This window comes from Ctenopharyngodon idella, chromosome 8 (assembly GCF_019924925.1).
Source record: "Ctenopharyngodon idella isolate HZGC_01 chromosome 8, HZGC01, whole genome shotgun sequence".
Lineage (NCBI taxonomy): Eukaryota > Metazoa > Chordata > Actinopteri > Cypriniformes > Xenocyprididae > Ctenopharyngodon > Ctenopharyngodon idella.
The window spans coordinates 7,679,534-7,699,288 of NC_067227.1; the positions used below are offsets into that span (position 1 = coordinate 7,679,534).

Here is a 19,755-nt window from a genome sequence, read left to right on the forward strand (position 1 = left end):
GTTAACGGGGCTTTGTCAACTGTTACCTTCCAGGTCAGGTAAACTGGATTCATCTGAATTTGAACTTGCTCTTTTTGTCATTATCTCAGCTGAGCATGTCATTCCTACGTCTCCTAAATGCGATAATGTGTGGTATTTCAGGTCACTGACCTCTTGCGCATTATCTTTCTCTCTGTCTCCTAAGATGTGATAAAAATAAAGAGTATTCTTTCTCTCAGGTCCTCTCCCTTGACCAGTCAAACTGGTTCCTTTAGCAGGGACGACAGTGCTCTCCATGTTTTTCCTGTAACTATTTACACTCTCTGCTCACAATCTCTTCTCTGTGTCTTTCTCTGGAACAGTGAAAATAAACCCAAGAATGGAGGCATCTGTGTTGCCAACCACACATCACCCATTGATGTCATTATACTGGCCAGTGACGGATGCTATGCAATGGTAAGTGTGTGTATTTGTGTGTATTTGAGATAGAAGGTCAGAAGGTAAATTGTGTCTGTGTGTGTTTTAAAGGTGGGCCAGATCCATGGGGGGCTGATGGGGATCATTCAGAGGTCTATGGTGAAAGCTTGTCCACACATTTGGTTTGAACGCTTAGAAGTCAAAGACCGCCATCTAGTGGCTAAAAGGTAACACAACATCACCACTTGTCTAGGTTCTTTGGCTTTTGAGACAAAAGTGCTGGATTCTTCTAAAAAATGGAAAAAAACAATATTAGTTCAAATATCTCACTGGATCTTGTTCTTTTATAGCACCCTCACTTATCATTGTTATTGTTGTTATAAATGAAATGATTTCAGGTTGAGCGATCATGTAAAAGACAAAAGCAAACTGCCTATCCTCATATTCCCCGAAGGTAAGCTGAACTCATTCACAGAAATGATTATTGATATGAAAGGGAAACTAGGGAAGAATAGTACTTTTTTTCCTATGTACACTACCATTCAACACTTTGGGGTTTTTAAGATTTTAATGTAAAATATTATTGCAATTCAGAATAACTGTTTTCTTTCTGAATACATTTTAAAATGTAATTTATTTCTGTGATGTCAAAGCTGAATTTTCAGCAGCCATTACTCCAGTCTTCAGTGTCACATGATCCTTTAGAAATCATTCTAATATGATGATTTGCTGCTCAAGAAACATTTCTTATTATTATTAATGTTGAAAACTGATTTGCTGCTTAACATTATTGTGGAAACTTTGATCATTTTTCTTTTTAACTAACTACGCCCAAACTTTTGAATGGTAGTGTATATAATGTTAAATTCAAAGGCATTATAATTTGACAGCAGGAAACAAATAGTGAACATCCAAACATCCAAAACTCAAAATCAATGTTTGTTGAATATTTCTTACAAAGTCAGCTGATCACACTTGATTTTTTTCAGGCAGAGAAAGAATGTGATGGAAAAACAGTGTTACTTGTTTGTGATTGAAGACATTTAGTGCATTACAATTGCCCTGTTACATTTTCTCTTCTAATGAGTGTTATACATATGTAAGCTTATAGTGACTACCATTGAACAGGTGTTATGATCTGGTTGTTAATATGGTTGTTATATTAATATGTTAATATTCTGTTTCATGTGTTCATCATATAATTTGTGTCCAGGTACCTGCATTAATAATACATCAGTAATGATGTTCAAGAAAGGAAGCTTTGAAATTGGCTCGACTGTCTACCCCGTCGCCATAAAGGTCAGAAAATCTCACTTCCCTAATGAAGATTCCGAGTTAGGGATGTAAAAACCCAAAAATGAAAATTCTGTCGTTATTTACTCACCCTTATGTTGTTCCAAACTTGTATGACTTTCTTTCTTCTGCTGAACACAAAAGAAGATATTTTGAAGAATGGTAACCAGACAGTTGACGGTAGCCCTTGACTTCCATTGTAGGAAAAAAATATTACGGAAGTCAATGGCTACCGTCAACTCTCTGGTTACCAACATTCTTCAAAATATCTTCTTTTTAGTTCAACAGAAGAAAGAAATTCATACAGGTTTGGAACAACATAAGGGTGAGTAAATGATGACAGAATTTTGGGTGAACTCCTTTAAGTATTAAACTTTGGTGCATAATCCTGTATTGTTTGTGCAGGGTTTGTCCTGCATTGAAAATATTTTGGCAGCCACCAAAATGAATCTTTGTCCCGCCAAAGATTTATTTGATCATTTAATGTGATGATATCTGCTGTTCTGCAGTACCGGTACCCGCTGATAGCCGGCTGTTTTAAAACACTTCAAAATGCTCTGTAAAGAGTGTCAAAGGTTTCTATTTACGGCATGTTTTTGCAGCATTGAGCTTTGTATCCAATCACAGACACATCTGTTGAGTGCGTGAATGCAATGGCCAATAAGAAGTTAGTTATAATCTGCACAACACTGCTCGATTTTTCTTCAGTGTGAGTACTGCATGCTCAGTGTGAGTAGTGCAGCTTTTTGTACCTTGCAATGTAATTGACCGCTTCTGTGATTAAACTGCTTGCGTTCTTTCTGTACAAAATATATATTTTTCATGCTGCTAACTACACATTGCAAAGTTTGATTGAAAACCATATTTAGTTAAACTGAAAAATTATCACCAATTTTGGTATCACTTTACAGTAAGGTTTCATTAGTTAACTACTTTAGTTAACATGAACTAAGAATGAACAATACTTCAACAAAAGTTGTATTTGTTAACATTAGATAATGCAGTGTGAACTAACATGAACAAACAATGAACAACTGTATTTTTATTAACTAACATTAACAAAGGTTAATGAAGATAACAAATGCATTGCTCATTGTTACTAAATGTTAGTTAATACTTAGTTAACCAAGCTCATGTTCTTGTACTCGTACTCGTAAAAATACCCCCGATACCAAAGACCGATACCTCACGTGACGCAACTGACAGAATTTTCCGTGCACGGAGACACCGGCGGCAGCAGCAGAAACAATGTCAGCCTCAGAGGTGTGGAATTACTTCAAAATTAATGATGACAACCCACACATTGCGAACTGCATGCTTTCAATCACAATTCGTTATCGATTAGTGAAGGCAGGATAGGCAGAATCGCACTGAATGACACAGACCAGAAGCGCTCTCGCACGCGCTCTCTCTCTTTTCTTGCACCCAGTTCTCTCAGACAGCGCGCGATCAGTTCTCCTTGCGCCTGAATGGTCAAATGCACACATAGTTGTCAAAATGTCATCGTGTGGAGTATCTCACGTAAATACAGTTGGTTATGGCTTAAGTGGACGTAAACATTTGGGTGAAAACAGGATATGTGTCAGTATCCATGGATTCGGTCTTAAAGGGACCGTAGCCTATATTTGTCATTAATGTTAATAAAACCACAAAATATGTTAAATAAATGTATGCATGGTAAATAAACCTACTGTATCTGAAAAACAAGTTTATTTAATTTGTATCTCTATAGTATTTGTTGTATTGTTTGTAATTTCTTTGTAAATTTCTTTTTGTACAAACCCGATTCCAAAAAAGTTGTACAAAAAGACACTGTACAAATTGTGAATAAAAAAGGAATGCAATGATGTGGAAGTTTCAAATTTAAATATTTTATTCAGAATACAAGATAGATGACACATTAAATGTTTAAACTGAGAAAATGTATCATTTTAAGGAAAAAATAAGTTGATTTTAAATTTCATGGCATCAACACATCTCAAAAAAGTTGGGACAAGGCCATGTTTACCACTGTGTGGCATCCCCTCTTCTTTTTATAACAGTCTGCAAACGTCTGGGGACTGAGGAGACAAGTTGCTCAAGTTTAGGAATAGGAACATTGTCCCATTCTGTCTAATACAGGCTTCTAGTTGCTCAACTGTCTTAGGTCTTCTTTGTCGCATCTTCCTCTTTATGATGCGCCAAATGTTTTCTATGGGTGAAAGATCTGGACTGCAGGCTGGCCATTTCAGTACCCGGATCCTTCTTCTACGCAGCCATAATGTTGTAATTGATGCAGTATGTGGTCTGGCATTGTCATGTTGGAAAATGCAAGGTCTTCCCTGAAAGAGACGACGTCTGGATGGGAGCATATGTTGTTCTAGAACTTGGATATACCTTTCAGCATTGATGGTGCCTTTCCAGATGTGTAAGCTGCCCATGCCACACACACTCATGCAACCCCATACCATCAGAGATGCAGGCTTCTGAACTGAGCGCTGATAACAACTTGGGTTGTCCTTGTCCTCTTTAGTCTGGATGACATGGCGTCCCAGTTTTCCAAAAAGAACTTCAAATTTTGATACGTCTGACCACAGAACAGTTTTCCACTTTGCCACAGTCCATTTTAAATGAGCCTTGGCCCAGAGAAAACGCCTGCGCTTCTGGATCATGTTTAGATATGGCTTCTTTTTTGACCTATAGAGTTTTAGCCAGCAACGGCGAATGGCACGGTGGATTGTGTTCACCGACAATGTTTTCTGGAAGTATTCCTGAGCCCATGTTGTGATTTCCATTACAGTAGCAATCCTGTATCTGATGCAGTGCCGTCTAAGGGCCCGAAGATCATGGGCATCCAGTATGGTTTTCCGGCCTTGACCCTTACACACAGAGATTGTTCCAGATTCTCTGAATCTTTGGATGATATTATGCACTGTAGATGATTATAACTTCAAACTCTTTGCAATTTTTCTCTGAGAAACTCCTTTCTGATATTGCTCCACTATTTTTCGCCGCAGCATTGGGGGAATTGGTGATCCTCTGCCCATCTTGACTTCTGAGAGACACTGCCACTCTGAGAGGCTCTTTTTATACCCAATCATGTTGCCAATTGACCTAATAAGTTGCAAATTGGTCCTCCAGCTGTTCCTTATATGTACATTTAACTTTTCCAGCCTCTTATTGCTACCTGTCCCAACTTTTTTGGAATGTGTAGCTCTCATGAAATCCAAAATTTCAAAATGTCTCACTTTCAACATTTGATATGTTATCTATATTCTATTGTGAATAAAATATAAGTTTATGAGATTTGTAAATTATTGCATTTCTTGTTTATTCACAATTTGTACAGTATCCCAACTTTTTTTGGAGTCGGGTTTGTATAACAACAATTATATATATATTGGTAATTATGCCCTTTGAAGGTTACTGGACACTGTGAAATTTATGTTCTTTAAGTTCGTGAAAAGCACATAAAACTTACTACTTTTTTCATTAGAGTAATAATGAAGAAGCTGTCCTACATTCATTAGTCTCACTGTGTTGTGCTTGGAAAACTGCAACATTACCAAAAAAAAAAAAAAAAAAGAGAGAGAGAGAGAAATGAATAAATGTATAGGCATCGGTATCGACGAGTACTAGAAAAAAAGTATCAGTACTCATACTCGGTCCTTTAAGATTGGTATCGGTGCATCCCTAGTTAATACATTAACTAATGTTATCAAATGAGACCTTATTGTAAAGTGTTGAATTGTTGGCAGCATGAATTTCACAAGTTTGTGTCAAACCTGATGATCATATTTGAGAATGAACCAAAGAACATCTTGTGGAAATGTGACCTTTTGAATAAAGAAGTTCCATGATTCATGTTACTAATTTGCTTATCAAATCGATGACCTAGAAATACTGCGTAATCTGATTTCTGCTCAAAATCTTAAAAATTAATTTAATTTTGTCTAAGTTTTTTCTTTTTTCTTTTTTCTTTCACTGATCATTTACGTATGCAAATGTGCCCATTCACATGTCTTTTACATTTAAAACCTACTGGACATATTTATTATTCCAAACTTAAAGACTGTTTTCAATTATTAGTAATGTTCTTGAGAAATGCATGAACTGACCAGAATGAATACTTCATTTGTGTGTTTAATGCTGCAGCTGGTAGACTGAATGATTTCAAACTTGTTTTGAGCTGTAAAGCTGCTTTCAGAGGTTCCTCCTTGTTTACATCCTCTCTTACTTTATCAGCTTTTATGGTAAGAAAAAGGATGAAGAGCAGATGATTAGGGATGTTGATGTCCTAATCAGTATTTGTTAGTAATATCTTTCCTGAAAACAAGATAATTTTCTTGAGACTGTGTAAGATATTAAGTACATTTGAAATATTTTGCATACTTTTACAATATATTGTTTAGTTTTTTCTTATCTCATTGGGAGATTTTGTTGTTTTAGGCATAAACATCTCTTTATTTTCTTTTATTTATATATATATATATATATATATATATAAAACATATTTCTAACAACCAAAAAAAAATTCACAATGAATGAAAACAAAACTTATTTCAGGAAAAACTATGTGAAAACAAGTGTTATTGTGTACAATTTTTATTTTTTTATTTTTATACATTTTATCTAGTTTTAAGAATGTTTACTGAAAAACAACAACAAAAAAATCATTAAGAAAATTAAGTTTTTTATCAGCATTATGATGGGGATTGCACTTTATTTTATTTGTGTTTTTGTGCTTTTCCAGTATGACCCTCGGTTTGGGGATGCCTTCTGGAACAGCAGTAAGTTTGGGATGGTGAATTATCTGCTCCGAATGATGAGTAGCTGGGCCATCGTCTGCAGTGTGTGGTACCTGCCTCCGATGAGCCGTCAGGTAAGGCCGGCACGCACGCAAACTCATCATCTCTGTAAATGCAGTAAAATCTCTGTGGTATGAATGACTTGCATTGCCTTGCCCATTTTTGCATTGGTACATTTAATACACAAATCAAGCACAAATGAGCCTGAGTGGGTTTGGACATCTGTCTGAAGTTTTGTCCACCCACACAGATTGGAAATAGGCATCTGTTTTTGCATGTGGGCAGGCAAATAAACAAATACACCATTGTTTTTAATGCATGTGTAGGCTCTCAGCTCTCAAAAATACCGGAAATGGTCACCATAGGTAAATCATTGTGCTGATTCGATCCGTCCCACCTTGAATGTTGCAGAAGTTCTCTGGAAAATCACTGGAATAATGTTGAAGCCCTTCCTTGATGTACTTATAGGTTGTTTTAAAGTGCTCCTATAATGCTTTTTCAAATATTACCTTTCATATAGCTGTTTGTGAATGCAAAAGGTCTGTAAAGTTTTACAGATCAAAGGACATGACAAATAACGTTATCTCCTAAAAGAAAGAATTGAATTTGAACTGCTGAAACAAGTCGTCAGCAATTCCAGTCTCACTTCCTGTTGCAGGCCTATGCAACAATGTAGCAAATTTGCATAATGCTAGCCAATGTTCTTCATTGGCTGCCTGTGAAGCGTCTCCTTTAACCCGCCCTCAAACACTGTAGTTGTAGCTGAGGCCTGGAAGGGTTTGGTTTGATGTTGTCAAAATGTCAAGAAGACGCTGTTTTCAGTGCTGCGAATCCACTTTGCATGCACTTCAAAAGGATGAGGACTTGCGCTATAATTGATACTGAAAAACCAACACCATTGTTACTGTTTGTATCACTGTGTATCAAGAGCTGAGGAAGCCTCCGGAGCTAAAATTCAGATGTGGTAGTAGGCATTTCATTTCCGACACGCGCTGTAAGCAGTGGACCAATCACAACAGACTGGAAAGTCTGACCAATCAGAGCAGAGCAGGCTCAGAGCAGGCTCTTGGTTTAGAGAGACTGATTCTTCAAACAAACCATTTTCAAACTCTTGTGGTTATGTGCCATGTATATTATGAGAAAATTAAAGTGTTTTTCGACCTTGGATGCATGTAAGCCTATTGTAGGAGACCTCCAAAACAAAATTAAGAAACTTTAAAGGGTTAGACCTTTGCTCATCTTTAGAACACAAAGTAAGATATTTTTGATGAATTCTGAGAGGCATATGACTCGTCCATAGACAGCAATATAATCAACACTTTTAAGGTCCAGAAAGGTACTAAAGTCATCGTTAAAACAGTCGATGTGACTGCAGTGGTTCAACCTTAATTTTATGAAGCGATAAGAATACTTTCTGTGTGCAAAAACAAAACAAAAATAACAACTTTATTCAACAATCTCTTCTCTTCCCTGTCATAATCCTTATGCAGGTGACATAGTAAGCACAGTGAAGGCTTCTGTGTTTACGTCCGAATGCCGGCTCAGTATGAGAAAGAAACAGAAGATAAGTTATTGTTGAATAAAGTCGTTATTTTTGTTTTGTATTTTGCGCACAAAAAGTATTCCCTACTAACCCTTTAATGCCTGCTACAGACTGCATATCTAATAAACTTGGGTATGACATGTATGTAGACTATACAAGGATGACACCTATTGAATCGTAGGTTATGACGAAAGTTCTAAGGCCCCGTCCATACGGAGACGAGTTTAGCTGTATACGCAGAAAATTTGTATCGTATAGGCGTTTCGTCCAGATGGATCCGGCGTTTCCAGAAGGTAAAACCGCTATTTTTTGAAACTGGTCCCAGAGTGGATAAATCTGAAAACGACGCCCTTTGCGTTTTCGTGTGTACAGCCAATCCGTACATTTTGTGAAACGATGATGTCATCACCCCATGTGTCGACCCTAGTCAGTCACTGCTAACAGCACAAAACAGCAACAACAACAATAATAGCATACTACATGCTTGTGTTCGTACTGCAGAAGCTACCGCGCCTAAAGCTTTATTCAAAGCTTTATTTCTAAGCTTTACTAAAGTTTGTATACAGTGCGCAAGGTTTATGCTCATGCTCCAAGTCTTATTCTATGTTTTTAGTGTATCTCTATTGCAGAATCACAGCACCACATACTGATCTGGCATGTATACTACATCGTTTTGAGTCGTTTTAGTGGTTTCATGTGTACGCAGATATTTCTTGAGATGAGGAAAAAAAAAAGATCGGATAGGGTAAGCTCTGGCTTCGTGTGGACATAGCCTAAGTCATAGGGCTGGAGCCTATCCCATTTTCCTAGGCCAGAGGCAGGGGGAAGCACCCTGGACAGATGGCCTGTCCATCACAGTCAGCATGTGCTAGTGGTAAACAAATAAAGCAAGATGAATCACACTTTGGCAATTGTGGTTTTTACGTGCGCTGAAAAAAGAGGAGGAAGTAAAAGAGGAGAATATGTACATGGTCATGGCTAGGGAAAAAAGGCAAATTGTCATGCCAATTTTGTAAATGGAGCTTGAGGAGCTTTAGGTTTTCGCACCATGTTGCACTGATCAATACCTCATTTCATGTTGCTTTTTTTTACTGGCTATTCAGTAGACGTAGGTCATACAAGCAAACACACTGTGAGATGATCATGCTAAATTTCTGACATTATCGCAGGCTATCTTTGGTTGCAAGACTGTGACAATGGTTGTATTTGAACCTCTCTCACTTTATGACGTAGGACCACCATTTAGGAGACTCGATCACAATAATCGCCACGATTGGTCATCTTTCTTCTCGGACAGTCCAAAATCGATCAATGTGTAGAGGGCATAAAATAACATAATAGGGGCACTTTAATATTTAAGCAAATTTACTGTTCAGTTTTATGTAAACATGCTATTAAAGGGATAGTTCACCCAAAAATGAAAATTCACAATGCACTTACATTAGATTTTTGTTTGTGTTTGTTTGTTTGTGAAAGTCATACACAACTGGAATGACATGAGGGTGAGTAAATGATGAGAAAATTTTGGGTGAACTGAATTTTTTGGTGAACTACCCCTTTAACTGAAAATGGTGAAAATAATTGAAACAATATGAAAAATTTAAAACTCTTAAAACACAAGATCAAGGTTTATGTCAAGGTCTGTTTTGTCTCCCTCAGGAAGATGAGGATGCAGTGCAGTTTGCTAACAGAGTAAAGGCAGCCATTGCCAGACAGGGTGGTCTGGTGGACCTGCTGTGGTAAGTCTGACTCAGCTATGTTGAAGATAAAGAGAAGCAATAAAAATACTAATATAAGCTGTAGATGGAGAGACAAGTGACAACTGGCTGTCTTAAAACAGAAAATGTTTGGTCTTAGCTGGTTTAAGCTGGTCTCCCAGCCTGACAATCGCCAAAACCCTTCTAAAATCAGCTGACAGACTAGTCTAGCCCAAAGTATACTTCAGCCGTCCGCATTTTGCAGCGATTGTCCGCATGAGGCAATTTTCATCACTTTTAGGGGGCTTTCACACTGGGCTCATTTGCTACGGTCCGAGCCCGGGCGCGATTGTTCCCGGTGCCCCCCGCAGCGTTGGTCTGGTTTCACACTCAAATTGATTCTGTCGAATCCTTGTGCGTTTGCATTCATCTTATGTCATCACAGATGTGCACGGCGCATGATAAAAAACAGAACGCGGGTCAGTAAATTGTGTTTTTTTTTTTTTTATTAATTTGGTGCTATTGTGTGCAGCAGAGTAAACGACACTTGAGTTTACTGTATGTGCGTCGCATGTAGATGGTTTTCCGCTGCTTGCAAGGATTTTTTTGAGAAGACAGCTGATTACCATTCATTTGCCGCTCTGATTGCACTCGCAAAGCGCGAATACACTGCAGGCTCACTCCTGCTCGAATCCAAGGTAAATCATTAACAGTATCATCTCTTACATGTGTTTTATTGAAGTTAATACATTATAATCAGCTAAAATGCATGCACAGGTTACTTTACTTCCTGAACAAGTGCGCACCCGAGTCCGTGTTGCTTTCATATTCACGCGAACCGCAGCACAGTTCGAGTGCAAACGAACTCAGACCACCTCCTTCAGGTAGTCTCGGGTTCGGTACCCCAGTGCGCACCCGGGTTCGCATGACAGCTTTCACATTAGCGATTTTTCATGTAAACCGTACCCCGTTTTGGACTAAACTGCCAGTGTGAAAGCCCCCTTAGTCATCAGGAGGGTCCACAGATGTTCGCGCACACCGTCCGCTTGCAGCCCAACAGCGCATGTGCAAATGACTTAAACGCTTGAAAACAAAGTCCATTTGATAGTGTGCACACATCAAACGCGTCTTTCCATGCTAAAGGCCAAAGGAGTATACCTTGAAATGCTTACGCTCTCAACTTTGCGTGAGACAGATCAGAATTCCTGAGCCTTGAGAGACCAGCAAACCAGCTTAGCCATATTAAAGCTGGTTTTCTCTTTTTGTTTTTTGTAAATAACAATTTAGTTGAAACTGGTTTTGTTTTTCTCTTTAGGGATGGTGGATTGAAACGAGGGAAAGTGAAAGATACTTTCAAAGAGGAGCAACAAAAAATCTACAGCAACATTTTGGTTGGAACTCAAGCAGACCGCAGTCGTTCTTGAGGAGAGGAAGATGATTCAGGTGAGGACCTGGAGGGCAAGAGACGGTTCAGAGACCTGGACAACGACGCTATGGATTTGTTTTACATCAAATCACAAGAGCTGTCCTTGTTTAATTATCCCTCTTTGTGAAAAAGGATCAAAGCTTGTCCAGTGTTAGGTCAGGTCGTGATCAAAGCACATCACGAGACGTGTTTTGATGTTCCTTTGACCGAAGCCAGTGTAGCGTGTTTCAGTCTATAGTGGCCGGGTGGCTCATGAGGAGTCATAAAGATGCAATGTGATAGTTTAATGGTTTCTTTCTCTTTTTTGTTTATTACTTGGTTAGTTTTTTTAATTTTTTAATTTAATGTTTTCTTTCTTTTTCTCTTGTTATCATTTACTCTTAACGTATCATTAGGATGCAGTAAACTATTAAATTTGATGGCCATGAATGGTTCAAGGAAACGCCTCATCAGGCTGCACGTAGGTGTCCAAGAGTTTTCTGTTATTCACTTCTATCTCTCTGCTATACTTCTGCTGCATGAGTCACTTTAATCCTGGATTTTAACAGGAGAAAACAGCAGAAATATGCATGGCAAACCGGCGATTTAATTTAAAGATATCAAGGTTATACTAACCTTTGCAGACAAATAATCTGCATTAACCTTTCAAAATACCTCTATGTAAACAATCAAGCCTGTGTGAAGGGTTTGAGAAGAATTTGTTATATATTGTTAGATTTTTTTTCATCATTGTGTGACAGATCCAGAGCTCTTTGCCATTTCCATTCACATCTGAATGTCAAATCTTAAGAGTCTTAATGATATTGGCCAATTGAAGCCAATTGAAAACTCAATGAACTTTTCATGTTCTTCAGGTACTGCATACATTCAGATTAAAACCAATATTTGTGATGTTTAAACAACACTATACAGTATGTATTGTATATGTTTCCTAAAGGATTTATTTTTATGGTAACACTTTACAATAAGGTTCATTAGTTAAACATTAGTTAATGTATTAACTAACATGAACTAACATGAGCAATACATTTGTTACTGTATTTACTAATCTTCGTTAACGTTAAATACAGTTGTTCATTGTTTGTTCATGTTAGTTCACAGTGCATTAACTAATGTTAACAATAATGTATTAGTAAATGTTGAAATTAACATTAACAAAGATTAATAAATGCTGTAGAAGTGCAGTTCATTATTAGTTCATGTTAACTAATATAGTTAATTAATGTTAACTAATGAACCTTATTGTAAAGTGTTACCATTTTTATTTTCAGATCAACCAACCCTAAAATTGGGACAACTTGTTAAGCAATAACAAGACTATTTAAACATATTATTTAAAAAAATAAATACTTTTTATTACAACAAAATTTGCATCTTTAACATTGCTTTCAAAAAGTGCACACAACAGAGTTTTTGGTTCTCAGCTCATTTTGAATAATCTGATCTGACTCAGTAAGTTATCTGACTGATTCAGACGATGACTCCTGTGTTCGTCTGTTAATTAAAAACAATCAATTTGTTAGTGAATTTGAAATGTTGCGCTATAAAGGTCTGTTCACGCCACAATTTGATAGATTTTCCTGTTTGATTATTTTGAATTTATTTATTTTTAATTTTTTTTCTGTTTAGACCAATGTGTAAAAAAAGGCAGACAGGCTGAATGAACATTAAGTCACGGAGAAGGAAGGAACCGTATTTTATGTTTTTTTTAAACAGCTGTTCAGAACACTAAATGCACGAGTACAGAGACAAATGACCCATGCTGCGTCCCAATTCGCCTACTTATACTACGCCCTAAACGTACTGTTTTTGTGAAGAAAAAGTACATACTTTTGAGTGTGTAACAGAAGAGTAGACAAGCTTTGGGACATCACCTCATAATATAGCGTCTTTAACAGATGCTCTGTCGCTTAGTTATGTGCATCCTGTCACCGTTATCATCTTGTAACAGTTAACACTCCACATTTCATTTCATTTCCCACCATATTGGAGAGAAAAGAAGTAGCATGTTGATCTGCCAGTCGTGGGTCTTTCATGCGGAGAACTCTCCTTATATTTTTCCTTCATATTTAAAAGTTAATGGCCAAATAGATCTTTATAAAAATTCACATTGTTGTTGCAGATGAAATATAACATGGATAACATTAACATTAACATATTAGTCACTCAAACCCCTTTATCTAAACCTCTGTATTTAACCGTCGCACATCTGCCATGTTTGTAGGTATTTAACACTTTTTATTCGTGTTTGTAGTTCTGAACCTAATCCTCCTCAAAATCGCAATGTGTTGTGGGCAATATTAGCCGTTAGTGTGCATGGATCTACACTTCGAAAATCTACCGAAAATTGTAGACCATCCGGTGACTTTTGGCATACTCTTTTCAATATACTATGCTTTGGGACACACTTATTATTCTAATCTCTTATACTATTTAGGATGGATTTGGGACACAGGGATTACAGATTCTTCCTCTGCTATTCACTGTCTCTTAGCAAAAGTGTCTGTTTGTGAATGCTATTTTGAACAATGCTACCATGTAACAGCAGCAGCTCTGGGCATGTTGGCCAATTTTATTTTCAGTGCGATGGAAGAGAGATAAGAAAAGTATTGACGGCATGTTAATGTTTGTGTTGTTCAAATTTAAATGTTTATCGCACTTAATTTTCGCACAGGACATTAGTCTTGAACATGCCTTAACTCAGCTAAGAAATTGCCATGTTGTTGTTAAAAAAAGAAGAAAAAAACATCGGCATAAAAAGCCTCCTAAATACCAGTGCAGAAAACACTGTATGCAACTACTGTAACTAGCTCTAAAACTATAACACTAAAGGGCTCATAATGCAAGATAGTATTTTCACAACGTGAACACTCTTTGCTCTGTAAAAAGAAAATGTACCAAGTGTCTTTCCTTTCAGGACTATGTTTGGTTACAGCCACTGACAAACAAGATTTTGCTTGTTTAGCTTATTGTGTGAAAGCTTGACTGGCATGAGCCACATGTGTAAAGCCGTTTCTGAGTCACTTTAGCTTTTTGGCTTCTAATGAATAAGATTAGTTTGTATTGGATGATGTCTCATTCTCAAAAAACACTCAAGCTGAGAAGTTCTGAATATTAAAGGATTAGTTCACTTTCAAATAAAAATTACCCCAAGCTTTACTCACCCTCAAGCCATCCTAGGTGTATATGACTTTCTTCTTTCTGATGAAGACAATGTTAGAGATATATTAATAAATATCCTGACGTATCCAAGCTTTATAATGGCAGTGAGCAGGACCAATGCGTATGAGCTGAAGAAAGTTCCTTCAGTCCACATCCATCCATCATAAACGTGTACTCCACACAGCTCCGGGGGGTTATTAAAGGCCTTCTGAAGCGAAGCGATGCGTTTGTGTAAAAAAAAAAAATCCATATTTAACAAGTTATGAAGTAAAATATCTAGCTTCCGCCAGACCGCCTTCCATATTCAACTTACGAAGAAAGTGTAAAACTCTCGCAGTTCAAAAAGCTTTCCTATTCAACCTATTCGACGCCAGTTCCGTTTTTTCCGTAAGTTGAATATGGAAGGCGGACTGACGGAAGCTAGATATTACTTCATAACTTGTTAAATATGGATTTTGTTTTTTTTACACAAATGCATCGTTTCGCTTCAGAAGGCCTTTATTAACCCCCCTGAGCCGTGTGGAGTACGTTTATGATGGATGGATGTGGATGGAAGCACTTTCCCGTCCCGTTCACTGCCATTATAAAGCTCGGATATTTATCAATATATCTCCGATTGTGTTCATCAGAAAGAAGAAAGTCATATACACCTAGGATGGCTTGAGGGTGAGTAAAGCTTGGGATAATTTTCATTTGAAAGTGAACTAATCCTTTAACCTTTATAAGGGTGTGTGTAGCCATCTTGCACCAACCTAGATGGTTATTATTTGGATTTCTCATTCAACCATCATCATAGTCATTTCATTAGTCGTTTGTAAGAGCAGCATCTCTCACAGAGCCTGGACATTAGCTCAAGGAGGCATGTACACTACGATGGAGTTTTGATTCAAGAAAGTGTGACATGTGTTTAAATATAATTATACCTCATCTACATGCTAGAAAATGGAATTGAATTGGCCCCATATTGTGTAGTCCCTATTAATTACAACTTTAAAGACATATGCCTGTAATAAACAGTTTGAGTATAACCAAAGCTTTAGAGCTCAACTGTGATCTGAACTAGTACAACCACATACCAGCATGTGAAACCATTCGGCTGCTGGGCTCAATATGTGGGAACGACTCTGTTCTCTACACTTTTAAACCAGATACTGAACGCATATAAATGGCTCTGTGGAAATGTGGTGAGAGTTTGTATAAACATGTCAGCCTGTTTTCAAGGACGCTTATGTAGTTCTCAGCTTTATGTGGAGGTTCAACTGGAGATTCTATTGAAGCTATAGGTGTAGAGGGAGCCATTATTAATGTACGACTTATTCCAGTTCACTGACATTGTGCTCTTTTCTCTAATATTTTTCGCAATTCATCATCAGTTCAGTATCCTTCTGGGATCCAGCAATTTGATCTACTCTTTAAAACTTAAAACTCACAGGCTTTTCTGAGATACAAAATGTTGGCCGTTTTAGCATGACAACTTCCTTGTTTTAAGACATTTCTGACATCACAAAAACATCTACTTCTGCAAAATAATTATTGTACTGAAATTATTTTATAAAACTGAAATAAAATTGAAAAAGTAGCAGTAGTACAGTATTTTTTTATTTTGTAATTCCACTACCATTAAATGTTTTTTGTCAGAAGAAGTCTGTTATGCTCACTTATTTATTTGATAAAGATACAGTAAAAACAGTAATATTGTGAAATGTAATGACATTTTTTAAATGACAAACATCCAGCGTTAGCGTCAGTTCTGGCAGGTCACGTCAGTCAAGCTCGCATCAGCTGACTCCCAGGTGACTTACGTCTACCTATAAGAATACGACGCCTATCACGGCATTCATATATAAGCTCCTCAGTATATCAGCAGCTATCGCATTTCTCAGGAGCTGATTACCCTCTTCCATCCCCAGCTCCTCCTCTCTTCAGTCAGGATTGGCCTTATGATTCCCCTGAATCAGACTAATTCTTGAAATATGTGTACATGTTAAATTATTGACATTAATTATATATGCATATGTTGGTTCTGTTCTGTTTACCCTAGGGGGGTTATTGCTGCTCTCCCTGCTCTTATCCATGCTAGGCTGCATGGATGCGCAGGGAGTTCTTGCCCAGAACAGAACCATACCGCCAATGCAAACTCTATGCAATTATCAATCATATTTGACGATAGTGGTCCTGACAGAACTATTTTATTGTATTTTAAAAGGTAATTTATTCAGAATTATTCAAAGCTAAATTTTTAGCAGCCATTAGTCCAGTCTCCAGTGTCACATGTTTCGTGAGGACCAAATCAGCATATTACTTAGCTGATTTATTACTTAAAAATTAGCATATTATATTATATTAATGATTTCTGTTTATTATCAATGTTGAAAACGGTTGTGCTGCTAAATATATTTATGAAAACCATGATAATGTTTTTCAGGATTTTTGAATAGGAAGTTAAAAAGAACATTATGTACAGTTAGGTTTAATCAATTTAATGCATCCTCGCTGATTAAAAGTATCAATTTCTTAAAAAACAAATCTTACTAAGCCCAGACTTTTGAGCGATAATGTTTGTGTACATTATTATTTATAGTTTAATGATTTATTTATTTTGTAAGTTGTCAAATGTAGTGTATGATTTACTTCTCATCTGTGGGGAGACATTACAGGTCAATACAGTAAAAAAAAAAAAAATGTTACAAAACTTGTCAAATTTTCATTGGCTTAGCTGTCATTGACAGTTTTTTTTTTTTTGTATTGAAAGTTGTAAAACATCTGTTAATATAAACTTATAAACTTGCCTTGTCATTGGAGGAACATGACAAAAATCTTACAACAAACAAAACAAACAATTTTTGCTGGCTCTCATGAGGATAAGTAACATTTACCATGTCTATGACATTTTCTTTGATATTGTAGTAAACAGTGCTACTTTTATGCACAGTAGACACTACAAAAATCCTTTAGATTAGTCCAGCCTTGAAGGAGAAAGTGTGAAATTTGTACATTGTCATTAAATTGGATTAGGTCACCATCCATGTTGAGTTGAGTGGGTATATGTGTTGACGGAACGCAGTTTATCTGTCATAACAGTGTCGCCAGTGATTTGACTGCTGCCACGCTCTAAAATAGCACCTTACCAATACGTCCACCTGTTTGTTACTGTTAGTAAAAAATGTTCCAATGTGATACAGTCATGTACAACTATTTAAATATGTCATATATGTAAATAAAAGAACTTCAACACAACATTCTGTCAGTTTCAAGTTTATAATGGGAAGCGTTTCTATTATCCTTTGCTTTTTCTCACAAGAAATAAAGAATACACTTCAAGGCCTACTATAGTACAGTAGCCGAAGTGGCCCACAAAAAGCCTGTCCTGGGCCTGCTGAGTAGTGATGGTTCGATCATAAACGATTCATTCATTTTGAACAAGTCTCAGAGAGTGATTAATTCATTTTGTGTTGACCGCGCATACGCAACATCCCATAGGGTCTTCGGGTCCGTGTCGTCCATTCATCCCATGACAGCCCACTGGGTCAGGCTATGTAGTCTGTACTGGAAACAGAAATGATTAGTTCACCTCCCGAGTATTTGGGTCCGAGTCGTTTATTCTTTTGTCATGTGATGTGACGACCGTATTGAATTCAGAAATTAGTTAATAATTCTCAACCTTCCTTACAAACAAGTGCATTTTTTTACTCTTACAGTTACGTAATGCATTTCTGGTCTCAAATTTCTTACAATTTATAAATTTGTGAATTTCTGTCATGAAAGTGCAGAAGAAGAAGAACAGATGATCTATGCATAGATATGTTTACTGGTAATCTCTCAACCAGTGTTTCAACCGTGGAAAGACATCAATAAAACAGTTTGAGAATCAAAACTCGCATAGCATTACATTTACCTCAGGCAAGTCATTTAGTGTCCACAGCATGTTAATTCACTAAAGAAATGAACTCTAGAGGTAAGCATTTCACTAAATATATGCACTATATTAGCTTATATATTCATTATATTTACTTTACCTGTTAGTAATGTCTTAATTATTTAGTATGTTTAAATAAATTTGTCACGAAAACAAGCTATGACAGTAACTGCGTAAAAAGATTATATTTCAAAAATGAATTGGAGTCGAAAAGTAAATTAGATTTAGAAGTTAATGCAAAACCTGGCTTATGTGCAATTTACATGTTTTTTTTTTTATTTGAGTGTTTATCTAAAAATAAATAGCAACTGAATTTAATAGTTTGGGCTCTGTTGTTAATTGTAACCTTTAATAAAATAGAAATGTGCAAGAAAGGGCTCCGTGTATATAGTTTACTGCATTAGCTGAGATTTTTTTTATCTTTAAGAAAATGCTAATTATAATTGAATTTATTTAAAGAGAGAGGCACACTTTGTTCATTAAATGCCAGTTTAATGAAAAAGAAGCAATTTTATGTTTAGTTTTCTCCCCCCTGCTGTACCGAATCGCGACTTCAATACCGAGGTACGTACCGTCATGTTTGTGTACCATTACACCCCTACCATGTAACATTTCAATTATATTCTGCTGAAATGAACAAAATGACTTGAAAAAAGATTGATTCATTTTGCTGAATGAGACTGAAAGATCAGAGTCAGTAAAATGACCCGAACTTCCCATCATTACTGCTGCAGGCTGTAAAAAACAAATGAAGAACTGGACATTGGTTTTAGGCTCTACATTGACGTATGTCTGGAGAACTGTGTCAAGCACTGAAGCAGAGGGACAAGTTGTTCTGCCAGAGTCCTTTCACTTAACATGAATTATAAACATTCATTCAGCCTGCTGCTGCTGGGCTGGAGTCTGACCTGAGAAACAGAGATTTTCCTTCATGGTGACATTTCACTTGAAGAGTGCCAATTCTTAGGTAACAGCCTGTAGACCAACAGGGGATACAATGACTTCACCCGGTCAAAGAGCTGATGGATTGATCACAACACAAAAAACTGCATCCTGAATACACTAGTAAGCCTCATGCTTATTGTTTTCACATGTTCGGTACAGAGGATTCAATTTAGATATTAACAGATCTTTAAAATAGCAAATAGTTTACATCTGGTAAATATCACATAGCATTATTATGGGATGAGTTCCAGATCTCCAAATCAGATTTGGTGGAACATTCAAAATGACAAACTGACTCCAATTAAGTGTCTGCCAGGGCATACTGGGCATGTGATCATGTGCGTCAGTTTCTGCACAATTACCTTACCTTTACCAGCTCTGAATCCATCAAACTAACTAGATTATGAACTGCAATGTTCATTTATCTAATTTGTGGTACTGCAACAGCACAGATGCAGAACAGAAACTACATTCATCCATTTTTGTTTGTTTTGTTTTTGTATATTTTTGTTAAAAATTGCCAGTGGGATTTTTTTTTAAATAATATATGACATGATGCAATAAATATTACATGAGATAACAGTAAATAC

The 19,755-nt window shown here is 36.8% G+C and overlaps 1 protein-coding gene across 5 annotated transcripts in view; it reads left to right on the forward strand.

Annotated features, from left to right (window-relative positions):
• Positions 1–17,541, forward strand: part of LOC127517645 (glycerol-3-phosphate acyltransferase 4-like) — a 34,497-nt gene extending 16,956 nt beyond the window's left edge. For all 5 annotated transcript variants that reach the window (XM_051903581.1, XM_051903583.1, XM_051903584.1 and 2 more), the window contains 7 exons: positions 342–435; positions 508–623; positions 795–850; positions 1,610–1,695; positions 6,422–6,550; positions 9,679–9,758; positions 11,032–17,541. In XM_051903581.1, the coding sequence (XP_051759541.1) occupies positions 342–435; positions 508–623; positions 795–850; positions 1,610–1,695; positions 6,422–6,550; positions 9,679–9,758; positions 11,032–11,140 (670 nt within the window). In that variant the 3' untranslated portion in view covers positions 11,141–17,541. The remainder of the gene's footprint in view (positions 1–341; positions 436–507; positions 624–794; positions 851–1,609; positions 1,696–6,421; positions 6,551–9,678; positions 9,759–11,031) is intronic.
• The last annotated feature ends 2,214 nt before the right edge of the window (positions 17,542–19,755 follow it).